This window comes from Dipteris shenzhenensis, chromosome 10, assembly GCF_047967505.1.
Source record: "Dipteris shenzhenensis isolate YYH24624 ecotype China chromosome 10, Dip_SZ_1.0, whole genome shotgun sequence".
Taxonomy (NCBI): Eukaryota; Viridiplantae; Streptophyta; class Polypodiopsida; order Gleicheniales; family Dipteridaceae; genus Dipteris; species Dipteris shenzhenensis.
In genome coordinates, this window is record NC_141605.1 from 20805070 (window position 1) to 20824563 (window position 19494).

Below are 19494 nucleotides of genomic sequence, written 5' to 3' on the forward strand. Positions count from 1 at the left end.
ACGTGTTTGGAAATCGTGATTCCTTGAGAAGGATAGGCAATGAGAAGACTTGATGCTTTCAACAAGAGATATGAGGATGGATCATTTGTTACCTATAACTTCCCACGCTTGGGTTGTTGATGTGATTGGCTGTGTGGGAACGCGTTAAGAGTAGATAGGGAAAGAATTTGCTCTAGGTTCTCAAGGATAAGATTCCTACCCTAGAGACCTAGATTTGCTGCAGTTGAGAAGTAGGAGGAAAGAAAGGGCATTCATAAGCCAGAGAACGGCTTGTCTCGATATGATTGGGGCAGGCGCTTGGCTTTGGGAAGGAGTATATGGACCTGATTTTAGCACGTTTTGGCTATTTTTGGCTGGCTGGAGAAAAGCGGAATCAGATCTATTAAAGTGAGACTGTTTTTTGGTCAAAAAAGCAGGTTGCTTTTTTGTTTTTCTCTAGCAAGGAAAGCACTTGCTCTAAATCAAGCACCCACCCTAAATTCGCCTAGCTTTTGGTAACCCTTCTTGGCTATTTATATACCCGGGATTCCTCTCTCTCTCTCTCACTTCAGTACTTCAGCGCATGAAGGCGGATTTCCCACCCTCTTTCTGTCTGAGATCAGCCTCTCAGATTCCGCCATCTTTCTTGCTGTCCTCTACCCGCCTTCTTCCTTGATTCCACGCAGCACCAGATTCTCTCTTGGAAAGAGCACGTGTTTGGACGCAACTGTTTTTCTTCTAGTCCCTATCCCGTGCGAGATATTTTCCAGCCATGGAAGGACATCAAAGTAATGAGACACCTACGTTGGATTACTGTTTTATTGAGATGGAGGACGAGGCTACATCGGAGGTTATTCCTCGTAGACCTCATGACCTGCTACGGGAGATGGATTCCTTGATGGATGAACTCTGAGCAGCTCTTCACTACTATAAAACCCCTCAATACTAGAAATATATTGAAGAAGGCTCGTGCTGTTCTAAATGTAGACAGCTTGTTTTAGAGTCTTTATACCGCTTCCATGCTATTGAGAAGCGATGAAGAGGTTAAAATCCTCAGTTTTGACCAACACCCAATTATTTTTGGCTCGACTGGATCTTTTGAACCACGTTTGGTTCAAGAAGCTCCCCAATTTTGTATGAATTATAAACTGTCTTGTTCTTAAATTGACCAGGTTTTGGTTAACTTGGGTTTGATTTGTAACTAGTGGCATCTATAATTTGATGGTTTTTTTCAAATTATACTTTTCTTGCATATATCTCGAAGTTTTTTAGATATATGGTACATTGATGCTGCCCGAGTATTTGTTACATATTAGCCCGGATTTACAAAGGCAATTGGATTTCCCTTTCTCGAATCTTGGTGCGTAGATTCCTGTTTGGTTTCTATTTGAAGTTTTGATCTCGATGTGATTGTGAGTTATGGTGTTTCTTCGAGTCACCGTTTGGACATATGAAGGTTCTTATTGATTAGACCAGGATGAGTCTTGATGGATACCTTCTTTGAATCATATCCAAAGGCGGGGTCATTCTGATTCTCACTCTTTTAGCCCGAGGTCATGGATAGTTAGAATTCAAGAGTTGTTAGCGATGCTACCTACTGTTTTTCTTCTTTGACCTATTGGTTGGGGTATTGCAACACAAGGGGGTGATATAATCACATTAAGAAAAGGATTGAGAACGGATTTGCCACCCTGACTCAATCTGGGATCATCTGAGTTGAAGAGGGATTGGCTACCTGATTCACTCATATTGCCCACCAAGTTTTTTATTTGCAGTATACTTTGGTGGTATGGGACACTAAGGTATGTTACATTTAAGATTCTCTAATGTGGTGGTATAATCCAGCGTGAAATAATACCCAAGGACCTCTAGGGTGAATTGAATTGAATTGATGGCAACATGATTAGATTTTTTTTTACGAGGGCTGACTAAGATTCTTTACCCTGAGAGAAGCCATGTATTTTTTGGGTTCAACCCTGTCAGTGCCTTGTTTGGAACTTGATGTTCCTAGACAAGAGATCCTAAGAACTAGATGATCCTGTGATCGGAGCGGATTATTGTGCACAAGTTTATACAGGATATTCGATAGTGGATCTTGTTTTAAGAGATTTCGGATTGTATGTTCCGTAGTCTTTGGATCACATACGATGTTATTCCTATGATGGTTGACTATATTCATGTCTAGAATAGTACCTTTGACTGGATATAGCCAACTGAATTTTTACTGATTATCCTCATGTAGGGGCATTTCGAGGATAGATCAAGGGGACCATATCTTTGGTCAGGATTTTGCCCATTGATACTTCCATGAAGATTCTTCCATCATGAGTTATAAACGGATACCTAATTGTTCCGCGATGGAAAGTCTGTCATGTATTTCAACCCAAGAATTTGAATTACAAGGGTATTCCGTTGAGGGATTTTTTGAATACTAAGTAATTCAAGAATTACGGTTAATAGAAATTGCAACCAAAAAATTTGGCCTCGAGGGGTTCAATTGATGGGGTTGTTCGAACAATGATTTCTCGATCTCAACCTAAGATTTTGAGTTCAAGGATACTCAATAGATAAGGTTGATAGAATCATTTACCTTCAGGTACAGATTTTACCATGCTTGTGTACGGGATATGTCAACGGAACTAACTCTGTGGATTCAGGCATTATTGCATTTCTCGAGGAGAAAACTCGACGATATGTAACCTTGTTCAGATTGAGAGATTTACTTTCCTTGGGTTGGTTATCAAAGATTATGGCTTTGGCCCTTAGATTCTCTTTCATTTGAATCTCACAGAAAGTATAGCACACTCAAATTGATTGTCAGAGTATAGTTATTGGCATTGACTCATCTTCACAGAGAGTTTTCGGGCTTTCTAGTGAACTCAGGAGTGAGTTCTTAGAGGAAGGGGAGTATGTCATGTGCATGATGTACCTAGGGTTGGATAGCAGGTTAACTTGGGTTACGGGATAGCATAGGGCTGGATGGCTATTTTTAGCCGAGATTGCTATATATAGAGATTGATTCATATATAGTGCTCGCTTTATATGGAGGGAGCTATTCATAGCATTGTGCTATCTATAGCGGGTTTCCTTCTATATAGAGGGAGGGCCAGTGCTATTGTGTAGATCAATTGAGCACTCCTCAACTAATGGATGGGACTTGGACCCAAGTCGGGACTCTGGCCATCTACATGGCGGATCATAGGTGGTGTATCGAAGGTCCTCTGCGGGCTCAGGTGGTATGGGACGCCTGGGTTAGATACGGGCCTATGGATGAGTAGCTGTAGCCCACGTGCTCGGGGGTGGTCGGGAGGATCGAGGCGCCTACGCTATGATTCTGGTTGTATCGTGGATGAGATTCTAGGTCGGTGATAGGGTCAGATCTTGCGGTTGTGTCTATACTGTCCCAGGAGGTGGTGGGCGAGTGGTGTGAGGGAAAGCTTGGAGGGCAGCCTCGTGTAGTGAGCGAGTAATCAAGGCAGGTCGGTCCTCTAATAGGGGTATGAAGTCAATGTAAGCAAGCAGTATATATAGATGGTCAGAGTAGGCAGGTGAGTGGTCACGGTCGAAGCGTATATCATGGTATCAGGAGTAAAAACTCAGCGGGGTGGAATGTGTTGTGCAACGGTGGGGAGAGGAGACGCTAAGGAAAAGGCAGTGTGATCAACCCCTGGAGGGAGAGGTGCTACAGTGAAATCGATGATGCATGAAGTGAAGGCAGGGGATCATGTGAAACCACCTGAGGTGGGCCTTTGTCGAGACCATTATAGATAATGAGATCATGCATCCTGCCAAGGTCTAGTAGACCCTGGCCATAAGATGTGACTGGCCCTCGTTTGTCTGCTGAAACCCGTAATGGGAGCTCTCAGTAGAGAAGTAGCATACTACAACAAACAGATCTCGGCTGTCCACGTGCCGAATCCGGATCCAAAGAAATCTGGAATGAGTCTCTCTCTGGTCTATCGAAATGGTTTCTGAAAGGGTGGATCTATAGAGAACTGCTACCCCTCCTGTGTCCCTAGTCTCATCTCTGTAGGCAAACTCCGTGTACCCACTGACTAGTGGTAAGGGACGCTCTGGACTCTGATGTGTCTCCGTGTAAAAGACTATGTCGCGGCCTATATAGGATTCCGAGAAATTCCTTGGTTCTGACCATAAGGTACCATTACAGTTCCAAATGGTGCAGGATAGGGTCTCGGAGATCTGAGTCTCATAGACCCCGCCTCCCTATGCGAAGGGGGGGGGATGCCTGACGGGGGCCTGTAAGAAGTCATCCATCCCTAACTACTGCCCACTTCCCCTCCTTATGTGCCTGATCACGCTACTGCAACAGGGAGCGCCTCTCCTTAACCTGTAGAGGGGTGAGGTCCTCATCCATGGAGATCGCTCGCTGATCTCGTAGTACTGACCTGCATTTTAAAACCGAAAGTCGGGCCTGAGCGTCATGGAACCGTCGAGGGCTGCTCTCGGTTGGGGTCTCTCCCCACCCTCCATGCCCTCTCGATCTCGTGCTCAACTACACCCAAAGCTTACTGGCTCTCTACTACTGCTCCACGAGGGTAGCCGAAAAGGTGGCCCTTGCGGGTTCCCGTTTGGCTATGTCGACCCATCTAGAAGTCTCCTCAATCATAGATTGCACGCTCGCAATCTGGGCCTCTACTACCAGTGTACTCCATGTAACTGTACGAGTAGAGGAGAACTTCCTACAGGTGTCCAAGGGCCGAAGGTCGGCCTTCAACCCACTATGGGTGGAGTCTGGCTCTGCGCAAGCGCTCCTACAAATGAGCGGCAGAGGAAGTGACCATGAGCGACAGACCAGCAGAACAGAGCAGCGACAGACGTGATGGGCGAGCAGGTTGGAGCAGCGATGAGTGATGGACGTGATGTGACGGACGAGCAGCAGAGCAATGGATTGTGACAGGCGATGGTGACAAGTGTGGAGCATGAGCACGAGCATGAGAGAGAAAGAAAGAAAGAAAGAAATTTTATTAGAGTCTTCGGAAGACCAATGGGTCTATGAGAACCTGATACAAATCACAGTAAGGGTGGAGCTACTGAAACGAGCATCATCACCCGTGCTGAATCCTTAGTGTGATCATACATAATCAAATACATCTGGATGTAACAATGAAAAGAAAAGGACTGGAGCGAAGCGAAATCCTCCGTATGTCATGTCCCCCTGGCTGGTGCATAGCCAATGATGGGACGCTGGCTGGGTAGGCGAGGAATCTGGAAAGGAGCCCGGAGCCGTCTATGAAGAGGCAGTGGTAGCGACCTCGGATCTCGTAGTACACTGGGCACCTGAAAATAAAATGCTCCTCCAACTCAACCTCCTGACAGTCGCACAATATGCATAAGCGATGCTCCCTAGGAATCCCCTCTACTGTGTCGCTCTCTATGCGGAGGCGGTGTGATGATACCCGAAACTGTCCGATGGAGATCCGTAGTGAGTGAGGCATATGAAGCTCAGTGTACCCCGGTGGTGTGACGAATCCCTCCTCCAAAATGCGAAGACAGTAATCTCTGTAGAAACTCAGCTTCACTGGAAGCTCCCTCAGCTCCAACCAGGTCCTAAAGGTGTGTAGCTACAGGAGATCCTCTCGAATGACCTGGTTGGTATGTGGCCCAATCAGGATGGTGGGTGGGAGTACCGGAGGGGCATCTAAATTGTACTGAAAAGGAGGTATCCTATCGATGTGGAACCCTAGTCTCACAAACCATCTGTGAGTCCGTGCATACTAGCATCGCTCGTCTCCCTCTGCTACCAACCTCATGGAGGAATCGAGAGCCAACCATGGCAACCTCTGTCTCCCTGATGTGCAGTCCCCATATGATCTAACCCGGTGTAGATATGTAATGGTCTGAAAGGCTGCATCTAGTTGGAGTGGAGAAGCACCAAACTCGGCCTGAATGATGTGATGTGGTACAGACAGTTTCCCCCGGATCATCCGTGAGAGCATGAGGATCTGCAAGCGCTCCACCCGTGTCCACTCTATCTCTGACATGTCAAGCCCCCAACAAGGGCTGCCATACATACCAGTTGCTCGGACCAAGGAGTCGAAGAGAAGAGCCTTGGTCCGAGGGTCCTGGAAGTGGGAGTGAAAGCACTGTCTCTCTAGCCGAGCCAGTGAGGCATATCCCCTGCTCAGTCTGACTTGCATCGCTGGTCTCATCGTGAAGATCAGGCCGGAGAAGATGACCCCCAAGTAAGTGTATGAGGATACGATCTCAACTGGTGACCCACCCAAAGTAAAACTAAACTGCTTCCGTTGCATGTTTGCTCGAGAGGTGTTAAAGATCATGACCTTGGTCTTGCCAAGGTTGACCTCCAAATCATGGGATAAACAAAAAGCCTGCAGTGCATCCAGGTGTCGCTGGAGCCCCTCGGGTGTGGACGACAAGAGTGCCACGTCATCTACATAAAGAAGAATCCTGATGATGATCCCGGCAAGTGAGCAACCGGTCCCTCCGAACGTCCCCATGAAAGTCTCAAGCTCATCGATGTAGAGGCCAAACAGGGTCGGTGATGAGGGACAACCCTGTTTGACCCCTATGGTACTCAGGATCTCATCTGTCCAACCTGCGCCTGTACGAACTCGGCCTAAGACACTCTCATAGAGTACCATGACTGCCCAGATGATATCCTGATCAAATCCAAGTGTCTGTAGGCCTGTGATAAGACGAGCTCAAGGTACTGTGTCAAAGGCTTTGCGAAAATCCACAAAGCAACAAAATACCCTCTCCTTCCGTGATCTAGCCTCCTCAATGACACTCCTGAGTGTGAGTATGTGATCCATAGTCCCATGGTCTCGCCTGAAACCAGCCTAACCCTCTGCTCTGAGCCCTCTCATCTCTACGAACAGGCTGACCGATGCATCCAATACAACTACATAGATCTTGGACATCACATGTCCAATCATGATGGTCCTGTAGTTTCTCGGGTCCATGGGATCCCCTACCTTGTGGATGGGGGTGATGGTGTTGAGTATCCAAGTGCGGGGAAAGCCAAGGCAAACAGCGTCATTGAATAGCTTTGCTACGATCGGGGCTAACGTGTCGCTCGCATATGCGATAAACTCAGTGCATAGCCCCTCGTGATCCTTAGCTCGGCCATTGTGCAGTTTCAATGTCGCGTCCTTGACTCTCCCTCTGAAGAACAACGTTAAGTGGTGGGACGAGGTGTGTGTATGAGGTATGGAGTGGGCTGGTGTGGGACATCATATAGATGGTGTGCATACGTGTGCTAGACTCTCGTGTCGGTGAGGGGTGATGGGGACCTACGCTCAAGGAATCTCCGCAAAAAATCCTTAGAGTTGTTGCTGTACAAGATGTGCAGCAGTAGCTCCTCATTTTGACGAAGAAAAGCCTGCTTCTTCCGACGTACGAGACGTCGGTACTTGCGTACCGTGTCTCGTGTGTTCGGGAGGTGACATCTCGTTTCAAGTTGGAGCTGTCGGCGATAAGCCTTGCACTCCGCATCGTACCAATTGTTGCAGGGTACAGAACCAAGAGGTGGTGGTTTAGTGGACCGTGTGGTGTGGGGAAAGATTTGGAGGGCAGCCTCATGGAGTGTGCGACTAATCAGGGCAGCACGGTCCTCTATGAGTGGTATGTGATCGATGTAGGTTAGGAGTCTGTTTAGGCATCCAGAGTAGGCCGGTGAGAGGCTGTGATCAAAGTGTATGTCGTGGTAGGTGTCGTGCTTCCTATGTGGTGTGTGTGGTGTGGCTAAGCGTGGGGTGGCGATAGTGAAGAATAGGTATGTGTGATCAGCTCCTGGAGGGAGTGGTGCTACGGTGAAGTCGGTGATACATGAAGTGAAGGTAGGGGATCCCATGATGTAATCTACTACACTAGTGGCCCCCCCGTGTGGGAAGCAAGTAAAACCACCTGAGGAGGGCCATAGGTCGAGCCCGTTGTAGATGATGAGATCATGCATCATGCCCAAATCAAGGAGCGTGTGTCCATATGATGTAGCAGGCCCGTGTCGGTCGAGGTCCTGGTCATACCTGCTCCTTCTAGGTCCATGTCTGGCACCATGATAGAGTCGTCTCGAAAGTCCATGTCTGGCAACATGATAGAGTCGTCTCGGAAGTCCATGTCTGGCAGCATGATAGAGAGAGAGATGGAGAGGGAGCCCACAAGGGAAGTTGGGCCTCTCCCCCATCTAGACCACTGCATGCAACTAGAAACACATAGGCCTGCCATGATCATCAAGAATCAAGTCATTCCACATGATAGGCTGCCTATCAATCTATTATCGTGAGGAAGGAGAGATCCTCCATAGAGAATTCCCGAAGTTGCCCCAAGCTTTCAAAATAATAGCCATAAGGGGGGAGGAAGTCACCTTGAGGTGAGCGGGTGTAAAGAATCATCATAGTTCAAAGAAACATTTTAATACATAGAAACGTGAAACGTCCAAAACATTTTGAAATGTCTCCAAGGGGGGTTTCAAAAATTCAGGTTGTAATTTGGGCTTCAAAAATGCCAATTTTATGCCTTGCATTGCTGAAACTATCAAAATAAGCTTAAAAATCACAAAATTCCTTCATACAATGCCTTTGATGCCCAATGATTTTGGAAGTACCCTAGACCCTAAGGTGTTACTAGTTAGTACTGACATAAATCTAGAGACAATTTAAATTAGAGTGTGAGTTCCAAACTTGAAAATCAGTAATATAGAGACTAGAATTTAGATCACAAAGTTTAAATTTCAGACTTCTAACTAAAGTTTACTGAAATATTTATACCTTAGATTTAGGTAAATGTAGGTAAAGGTACTCCACCTTTCTTTGGTATGAAACGTTTCGAAACGTGTTGTACCAATGAAGCGCATTTGATTCTCACTATGGTAAAGATCCACCTAGTGTTGTCCATCCAATCTCCAATTTGAGGAGGGTGTACAAGAGATGCCCTCGATACTACGAGATCCATGGGAGATACCACTGCCTCTTCAAGAACAAATCTTTTCAAGACTCTCGCCCTAGCATAAATCCTCTGACCACAAACTTGCAAAGCAAAGCCTTGCACTGCAGATTTGGATCAATAATATTAAGGCCCCCCTATCTGTGTTGGGAGAATCAAAGTCTCTCAAGCCACCCTTGCTTTGGCATTTGCAAGCCCACTCCATAACAAAATCTTGATTGGCCTTTTGAGATAAGCGATGCAGTCCCTAGAGTGACACCAACAGAACAAACAAACCAGGTTGTGACAATAGTACCTAGTTGGTAACTACCGATCTAGAAGCAAAGTTAACTCTAGCTGAACTCCCAAATGGAAATTTCCTCTTTATCCTCTTCAACACAAGCGTGAAATACTACAAGGGAGAGATGCCCACACCAACCTCACACCCAAATGTCTAACAGAGATGCCCCTTTAAATTCATGTGAATTCCAAATCAGGCCCCCAATCTCGAGTGTCCTCCTCACTAATCCAAAATCCATTGGACTTATTCCAACTAGTACGTGCACCTATTGCAATACAAAATAAATAAGTTCCGTCCTGAAGGAGGTGAGAGCTTAAGGAGTGGCGTCCAAAAAACACAACAATGTCATCTGCAAGCTCACTATCTAGAAGATCCTCATCCTACCTAAGGGGAAGTCTCAGCCCAAAAGTATCTGCCTCAGATCTCAAGAAGATGCTCATGGCTTCAACCACGAATAAGTACAAGAAAGGGACAAGAGGGCATTTCTAAGGGCTTGAAAAACCCTAACAAAAAATATTTGAATGTGGTAATGACAAATTTTATTCATGATATAAATAGTATACACTTATTATGTGTGTGTGTGTGTGTGTGTGTGTGTGTGTGTAACAAATTTCACACAAAAGAAGTGTGTATAACAAATTTACTTCATGCAGCGTATAGTTAGTCAAATTGCTCTCTCACGTCCTCACCTTACCTCTCACTCCTCCAGCCCCTCTAATAAGAGCATGATCATATATATATATATATATATGTATATGTATATGTATATGTATATGTATATGTATGTGCATGTATGTATGTATGTGTGTGTGTGTGTGTGTGTGTATTATATATGTATATGTATATGTGTATGTATGTATGTATGTGTCTCTGGAATATGAACGAAACCACAAGAAGTGCTGAATACTCTCAGGAGTATGATGACATCCTGGACAAACAGGAGAGGCAATCCTTCTTTGAGCCAATTTCACTCCCACTGGAAAAATACCAACAATATATATGTATGTATGTATATGTGTGTGTGTGTGTGTGTGTGTGTGTGTGTGTGTGTGTGTGTATACACACACGTGTGTGTGGTGTGGCTGAGCGAGAGCGTCGAGGAGAGCTGAGGCATCGTCGAAGCTTTCTGCAACGTCCCGTACCTCCAGTACGGCTACCCGTACAACCTGTATGGCGTTTTCCGTACAGCGTACACGCCATTTCGTACAGCCCGTTTCCTTTTCCATAGCTCCCTAGGTCTTCGTGCTTTGCTCGCGTGGTGTTTCGTTGTCTATTTTTCGTCCCTCTCAAAAAACCCTGTGAAGCCTCGTCCGTACAGCTATACGGTACCCGCACAGCGTCCATACGCTTGTACGTTTCTGTACTTATGCGTCCGTCCCCGTTTTACCTCTGCAACTTCACGTATAAAGCTCGGCACTTTCTTCTCACAGTTTTGGCCGTACGCCTGCCCCCTCCGTACAGCTCCATCCGTACAATCCCCTACTTCCAACCGTACAAATCCTTGGAGTTTTTTTTGGGCTCTGCTGTCTTCTCTAAACGTCTTGTGTTCCAGCCAAAATCTTACATTCCCATCTGCTATCTTCTTCCCCATTATACTCTTCTTATCCTTTCTGGCGGACCTCCTGTGAATACTTCTTTGGGACTGGTTTTTTTGGCTTTCACTGCCCTTTTACAGGTACTTCATTTTCAAGCTCCCCTTTTTACAAAGTCATGGCAGAGTATTCATATGAAAAAACGTTTCAAAAGGAGCGCTCGGCTCCCTGCAAGAAACAAAAGTAGGTTGAGGGTCAGCATGACCCGATACATGAGACTCTTGAGGCTCAACTGGTATATGATATCATGCATGAAGGATTTGCAGATACTAGAAAAGAGTGGAAAGACTCGGTTCCTTCAGTTGGCCTCATGGTTGAGGTCGATGAAATTGTGGATCCGGTCAGAGAATATGCCAAGAATGCAGTCATTTTATTTTTTCCAGGCCGGATGCCACCTGCTGTAGAAATAGGCAACTGGATGACACGCACGTTGGCTGGCTCTTTTGTTCGTAAAGTACACTATGCGGCCAAGGGCTTTTTTGAGGTTATCATGGTGGATGAGATCCACAGACAAATGCTTTTGGAACACTCACCTCTTTTTTTTGGGCAGCAAATGGTGCATGTCTTGCCATGGTCTCCCACAAGGGACTTTCAGGCTTTAATCCGACACAGATGCCCGGTTTGGGTTGAAGTTGTTGATTTCCCCCAATGTATGGCCTCGCTTTTGCCTAAAATTGCAGTATCTTTAGGTAAAGTGGTTTGCCCACCACAGCCAAATGGCAACTCAAACAGATTTTGCATTCTCTGGGATACTGATAATCCCACACCGGACTCTTATTCAGTCACGGTGAATAATGTGAACATGGGAAGTGCTTTTTATAAACTCAAATGGGGTTTATTTGCAGGGGCCTGTTTTGAATGCAAAAAGTTTGGACACATGGCTTCACAGTGTCCAATGAATCTACATAAAATGCCTCATGCCACTTTGTCAGTTTCCATGCCTACTAAAGATGTTCCTACTCCAGTGGCCAACAAAAATAAAAGCAATAGACAGCCTACTGGGAGTCAGGATAAAGGCAAAGCTCCAGTGGCTCCCAATGGGAATCTCACATCACATTCACCTCCTGTTATTCAATCCTCGACCAAAGGACAGCAACCTTCAACTAATGGCTGGCAGAGTCCAAGAAAAGTTATTTCTGCTAGAAGAATTCCACCCCCCCGCACTTGGACTGGTGCCTCTTCTAGTGGGAATACCCCAGAGATAAATACAGGAATTGGGATTACATGGGCTGCAGTAACAGCCAGCAGAACACTCTTCCCTGAAGAAGAGGTTGCTGCTTTGCTGTCTACTTCTCAGGCGGCTACTTCTTCTCAGGCGCGAGGTCTCGACCCTGAGATAGAAATGCAAGGCTGACCTCATAAATTTTGCTGCTGTACATAGTTGTTACATTACTATAAATACCTGTATATATGACTGCTCACATCAAATGTTTTACACTCAATGTCCAGGGCATGTGTGACAGTAGGAAATGGAAATCTGTGTGGCTGTACATCAACAGATTTCAGCCTGACATAGTGGCATTACAAGAACACAACCAACATATGTATGCAGGCAAGACAGGACACTACTGTGGATATGATATTTTTTATGCTGGGGAGCACTCTTTCTCAGGGGTTGTCCTTTTGATCAAACATGAGCTCCAACCAGCCATTGCATTAAATGACAACAAAGGCAGATGGCTTGTTCTCCAATGCCTTATTAGAGGAGAGGTGTTTTCAGTTTATGCACCTCAGTCCTCTGGAGAAAGAACTGCAATTTGGGATGCCATGCAACAATATCCGTGGAGATATCATGCCTACATATGTGGGGATTTCAATAATGCTCCACAACAGGGAGACAACACCTCCAGACATGATCATATGTTATCTCCTGAAAGGCATGCATGGTCTCAATTACTTCTGCATCTGGATCTGGTTGACCTTTGGAAGGAATTGCAGCCTTTGTCACCGGGCTACACTTTTCAACATAATGCTCTTTCAGCCTATCAGGCACGTCTGGATCGATGGTATAGTGTTGCTCCCCAACAAAATGGGGAGTTCACATGCAAAATGTGGATTGACTATGCCTTTGTGCATTCAGACCATGCACCACTATGGTTACAGTTATCTTTTCATAACATGCCAGATGATAGATTGCCACACAAGAGACATCTCATCATAAACAATAGTTATTTGCAACATGCTGATTTCAAGGCAATGGTTACTGAAGCAGCTCATTGTCTTTCCTCTAGCAGCCATCTCAATGTTGATGGTGCCTGGGCTACTTTTATTTCTAAAATGCAAGTGGTGATTAGAGTTTATGGCAAGTCTTACATGAAGACTCTGAGGGAAACCATTGCTCAGGCCAAATCTACTTGTCAAGACCTCACTGAACTCAGTCATCATCGTTCGTTGTCCTTGCATGAGCAAACAACACTATGCCAGGCCAGACATTGTCTTAACTAAATGATCAAAGGAAACTGGCAAAATGGGAGACTAGAGCAAGACAAAGAGCCTTTACTGATAAAGGTTGCTCTTCCAAAGAATTTTTCAAAAGTTTACATCAGAGGAGAATCAAAACAGAAATTTGCAGAGTGCTTATGCCCGATGGATCATGGACTACCTCACGGTCACAGCTTGCTTCCTTTTGTGTGCATCATTTCTCTCAGCAATTTGGCTCTGCAGCTCCTCTCTCGCAACAGATTTTGCTTGCACAAAATTTACTGTTGCAACACGTTTCTCCTATCATTTCCCCTCCTAAAGCTTTGGAATTGGAGGAACCTTTTACTGAGAGGGAACTGTCAGATGCGATCAAATCATGTGGCAGATGGAGATCCCCTGGATGGGATGGTTTAACAGTAGAGTTTTTTCTAGCCTACTGGCCTATTTTGAAGCATTCATTGCTATATATGGTGAATGCTGCGTGGCAAAGTCAGAAAATACCGGACACATGGAAGAGAGGTCTTGTTAAGCTCCTTCCCAAAAAACAAATTTGTGAGTCTTTGGCAGATTGAGACCTATCACTCTTATGCCCGTAATTTACAAAGTCACCACCAAAATGATTGTCGATCGGCTAAAGGGGATTTTACATGATGGGTTGCATCCTGCTCAATATGGCTTTGTCCCGCGCAGGCACATCACCGATAACATTGCTAATGCCTACATTGGAATTGAATATGCTAAATATACACAGCAGGATGTTTTGTTACTGCAAATTGATATTGCCAAAGCCTTTGATACTGTTCAGTGGGATTTTATTTCATCGACTATGCAAGCATTGGGTTTTGGCACAAAAATGCAGCAGCTCATCACTTGGCTATATCAAGATAGTGAAGCTGCCTGTATACTCTCAAGAGATATTTCCCCATCCTGGACTCTTGCTTGCTCTGTCAGGCAAGGATGTCCCCTGAGTGCTTTACTTTTTGCTCTAGCCACCCATCCACTGCTTCAATATTTGGATCACCTTTTGGACACTGATCAGTTGCATGGTTTGGAGATTCTTGGTAGTCGCAACATGATTGCTCAGGCATATGCTGATGATTCATTCTTTACTCCAAAAAATACTCGGGCTGATTTGTCCATGATTATGCATGCTCTTTCCACATATGGTTTGGCTGTTGGCCTTCGGGTAAATTTTCAGAAATCAAAATTGCTGCCATTACATGCACAGGAATGGCACAACCTTCTGTGGCCTGGGAAAATTGTCCCCGCTTCTCATTTTATTCGACATCTTGGTTATCCTGTAGGCTGAGGACTCACCCGCTCACAACAAACTGATTGGGTGCTAGCAAAGTTAAGGGCAAAACTTGAATATTGGAAGCTTGCAACTTGGCCATTACATGTTCGCCTGCGAATCACACAATCCATTTTGATAGCATACATACAATTTTATCTGCCTCTCACTATGTTCACTAAGGCAGATCTGGTTTCATTTATGTCAGCTATCATGGAAATTTTCTGGCATTCAAAACATGGCAAGAAAAGTCACAGATTACTCTCTATGCATCGTCTCTGTTCTCCCAAGATGCACGGAGGTCTGAACATTCTCGATATTCAAATGCATTTACTTGCTCACAGATGATACAGTTTATAAAAGGAGATCAGCCTTGGGCTTTCATGATCCGCTCTCTCTTATTACATCTTCATACATCTGCCTTTGGGCATTGGCAGCTTACTCAGTGGGATTTTTTATTTGGCTCTATCCAAGGCAAGATCAGAGGATGCCCTTTTGTCTCCCGTCTGCTTCTTGATTGGAAACATATTCTATCCCATTTGGAATGGCATGGCAGGGACTCTCTCTCGGGCAACTCTTTGAGGGTAGAGAATATTTTTTGGTCTAAAGTTTTCCACCCCCCTTTGGCCATACAAGAACCCTGACGTTCTTATTTTCTCTCCTTCAAAGGCATTTCATCTGTGGCGGATGTACTTCAGGATGATGGCACAATCTTATCTTTTTCTATGGCTGCTCGCAAATATGGCTTGGGAGCTCATTATCGTCCTTTATGGCATCGAATTTCAGCAATGCTCCAACCGTACTTGCCGGTACCCCATTTGGAACTTCAGAATCGGCTTGAGGATTGGATCTTACGCTCTCCTTCCTTATATGCCCGTCCTCTGAAGCTCTCACATATCACAGTGTCATCACTGTATAAAGTGTTATTACCTCCGCCTTGGATTTCCCACAAAGCAAATACTGTTTGGCATATGGATCGCCCAATGAAGTGGTGGAGAAAAAGGCTGCGTCTCCTTTGGCATTACAAAGTCCCTCTACGACAACAGCTTTTCTTATGGCGAGTTCTTCTTGGCATTTTTCCATCCGGACAGTTACTCGCACACAGACATATTGCTTCAGCTGTTTGTCACCGATGTCAGCACTCTACTGAATCAGTGTTTCATATCTTTTGGTCCTGTCCAAACAATTCTGATCTCATTGCTATCATCAGACAGAGGCTTCCACAGCGATTTCCTACTCTTACTTTTGGCAAATTTTTCTAGTTGTTTGGCTTTCATCCACAGAGACAAGGATTTGATTTATTTTTTGTATGGGTGCGCTATTGGACCCTATGGACTTTATGGATGGACAGAAATCATAGAGTCTTTGGTGATCCACTATTTTCATCTTTTCTTTTTTTCAAACGATCTCTGCAACAATCATTTTATGATTGTCTTCAGACTCGTTTGATTGATCAGGATGTATATACATTTTATACTGAGATCTTCAGTTGAGTAGTAGTTACTTCGTTTTTTGAAGTAACTATGAATGTAATTATTCTACAGCAATAAAAGATTTCTTCCCACAAAAAAAGTGTATACACACACACACACACACACATATACATACATACATATATATTGTTGCTATTTTTCCAGTGGGAGTGAAATTGGCTCAAAGAAGGATTGCCTCTCCTCTTTGTCCAAGATGTCATCATACTCCTGAGAGTATTCAGCACTTATTGTGGTTTTGTTCATGTTCCAGAGACCTTCTGGACAAGATCTCCTATTTTTTATCTCTCAGATTTCCTGCACATAGGTTCTCGAGGTTTTTCTGGATGTTTGGCAGATTATCAGCTTCTTTGTCACAGTATTCTCTTTTCTTTCATTGGACCACATACTGGGCCTTATGGACCCTCTGGCTACAGTGAAATCATGCATTTCTGAATTCACCCCTTCAGCACCCTTATGAGTTCTTCCAGGCCTCATTGCGGCAGTCCTTAAATGATGCCTTGCATGAGGAAGATTTGGATGTTTCTTGCATTCAGCTTTTCTTTTACTGTTTCTGATGGATGGGGCATTGGCTCTTTTCTCGAGCACTACCCTATTGTAAAATGGATGTTTCATGAATTCACCCCTTCAGCACCCTTATGAGTTCTTCCAGGCCTCATTGCGGCAGTCCTTAAATGATGCCTTGCATGAGGAAGATTTGGATGTTTCTTGCATTCGGCTTTTCTTTTACCGTTTCTGATGGATGGGGCATTGGCTCTTTTCTCGAGCACTGCCCTATTGTAAAATGGATGTTTCATAATATAATTTTCTTAGTTTCACCAAAAAAAAAAAGAGTGTGTGTGTGTGTGTGTGTGTGTGTGTGTGTATCCAATTTAAGAAGAAAAGAAATCCGAGATCAAGATTCCATTTGGAATGGTCTTTTGTTCACACAAAAAAGTGTGTGTGTAGCAATTTTTTCTTCGTGTAGCGTATAGTTAGTCAAATTGCTCTCTCCCCTCCTCACCTTACCTCTCACTCCTCCAACCCCTCTAATAAGAGCATGATCATTATTTCAGCCATATTGCCCAAATAAGAAATATGACAGCATTTCCATGGATCTTATTGTTGGTTTGCCACGAACTAAATACTGGCATGACGCCATATGGGCGGTCGTGGACAGACTGACAAAGATGGGCAAATTTATTCCAATCAAGACAAGAATATCTGCTCCACAAATGGAACAAGTGTTGTGGAGACATTATTTAGCCTTCACCGGCTTTTGGATGAGATTGTTAGATCTTGATCCTAAGTTCACGATTCATTTCTGGGTTGAAATGTTAAATTGGACACTAAACTCAGCATGAATCCTTCTAAACATCCGAAGCCAAATGGACAGCCAAAGCAAGTTAATCGGATCCTTCAGGATATGCTTCATGCGTATGTCTTTGGAAATCAATCTGATTGGGAAGAGTATCTTCCCATGGCTAAATTGCATTTAATAGTGCAAAGCATACAACCACTAAACTGAGTCCATTTGTGTTCATGTATGGATCATCCCAAGGCTCCATGGACTGTTGGTCTACAAAACATTAAGGTACGGGCAGCATATGTTACAGTTTGTGAAGGAAAACCTTTGCACAGCTCAGGATAGAGCTGGTGAAGTTTATAAGCTTTCAGCTCATTATTGTGGACCTTTCAAGTGTCATCCACGTAATTAATAATGCAGCTTATGAAATGGGATCACCAACTGATGTAAAGGTACATCTAGTTTTAATGCAAGCCACATAAAAGAGAAATTAGATGAGGCTAATAGCTTAGTTTTAGCAAAGGAGCTTGTTCAATTACAAGATCTATCGACCTAAATTCCTCATGAACCAAAAGCGGTTCTCAATTAGAGAGAAAGATCTATCAGAAATACGGTGGTCCCTGGACTTCTTACCAAATGGGAGGACAGATATAGTGACAACAACTCCTGGGATCTGTGCAACTACAATTTCCTGATTTCCTAGCATGAAGCTTCCTAGTGTAGACTGTTTTGTGGTCGGAAAAAATGTAATGACCCTAAGGTATAAGTAGCATGAGCTGGCATTAATGATGGGGTTAGGTCCACACATTGGACCCTAAGGTCAGGGTAGCATGAGCTGCATTAATGATGGGGTTAGGTCCAAGCATGGGGTTAGGATATCCAGTGCACGGGTGCCCTTAAGATAAACACACCCTTGGATAAGTCTATAAATAAGAGTCGTGGGCTCATTTGTGAGGATCCCTTGGGATACCGGGACCTTGAGCACACCTATGCCAAACACCTAGATTGGTGGAATCCCATGGTATGGGACACGGGAGTTGTGGTCATTGATGTGCAGTGCCTGGTTAATCTTAGGCTCTGAGGGTGATCCTTTATACAAGGTCAACAGCTGGGAGATGAGCTCACCAGCTCCCCCTATATAGTCTTCCTAATCTGTGATTGTCTTGGCATCGGAGTGGAGCCTGGATTACACCTAGGCTTGGTCCTAGCTAACGCTCGCCTTGGGTGCCCATTTCGATCTTTCTGTAGAAAGCCTCCGACAATCATCAATCAGCTATACGATTGGCCTATGATTACTTTCAATATCTACAAAGAAAGGAAGATTCTTCCTAAAAGAACAACTAAATGACATTCCACGGTATTAGTCTCAACACGACATTGTATCCAAACTCATGTTGGCAAGTGTGGCTTTAGAAAGGTGCCCTACATACCTTGCTTGCATAGACACTCTTCCACATTTCTACATGGAGTTTGCATCAAAGCAACTCAAATACTACCAAGGATGACAATCAAAGATCTTTATCTAATGTGGGATAGAGTGGCTTGATAAGCCAAGAATGACCAAGTCTTGCTTTACAATGCATATCATGATGAGTTCGCTATTATAGTAGATCATGAAAGCCTTCCTTGACAATAGCCCACCGTCCACGTCTCATACAATGTTGCCCAAGCATTAGACGTACAATTCTGAATGATGGCACGAACGGCAAAGCCTAAAAAATTCTTATCCTTCAAAAGCTGTTTTTAGATATTCAAGAGGTCTGAAAACATATAGAGCAGAGTAGCTGTAAACGGTCATCCGAGGGTTTATTTCTGTCCAGATTCTTGTCATAGTAAGTCTTCTCAAGATTGTTCAAAAAGGCTTTGTATTTTCCATTCATAGAAGATGCATCCTTCTCCACCTCTTATCAAAATCCATTACCCACTTCTTTTGGGTCTATATTCACAAGCACCTAACAATACTTACACTGTCTATGACAACAACATCAACTGAACCACTGCGAATGAAGGTGTCTGTCAAGCTGAGCGCCTGTTCCCCACAATCTGGCTGTGCCAACAGCAAATTCTCCGTGTGCACTCCAAGTGCTTCCGCAAATGAAGGATCTAGTGCATGCTCAGCATCAATAAAAACACAATAGCCTGCAAGCATGCCACAGTAAACCTAGGTCAGTTGTCGAATAAATGACCAAAACAATAAGCATTCTTTAAATCAATAACCAGAACAATAAAAGTTG

General features: G+C 44.4%; 1 protein-coding gene across 1 annotated transcript in view; it reads right to left on the reverse strand.

Moving 5' to 3' along the window:
* LOC147897539 (uncharacterized) overlaps window positions 1-19494 on the reverse strand; it is a 99471-nt gene that overhangs the window by 14923 nt on the left and 65054 nt on the right. The window contains exon 5 of the mRNA XM_087380543.1: window positions 19227-19399. Coding sequence (XP_087236669.1) covers window positions 19227-19399 — 173 coding nt within the window. The remainder of the gene's footprint in view (window positions 1-19226; window positions 19400-19494) is intronic.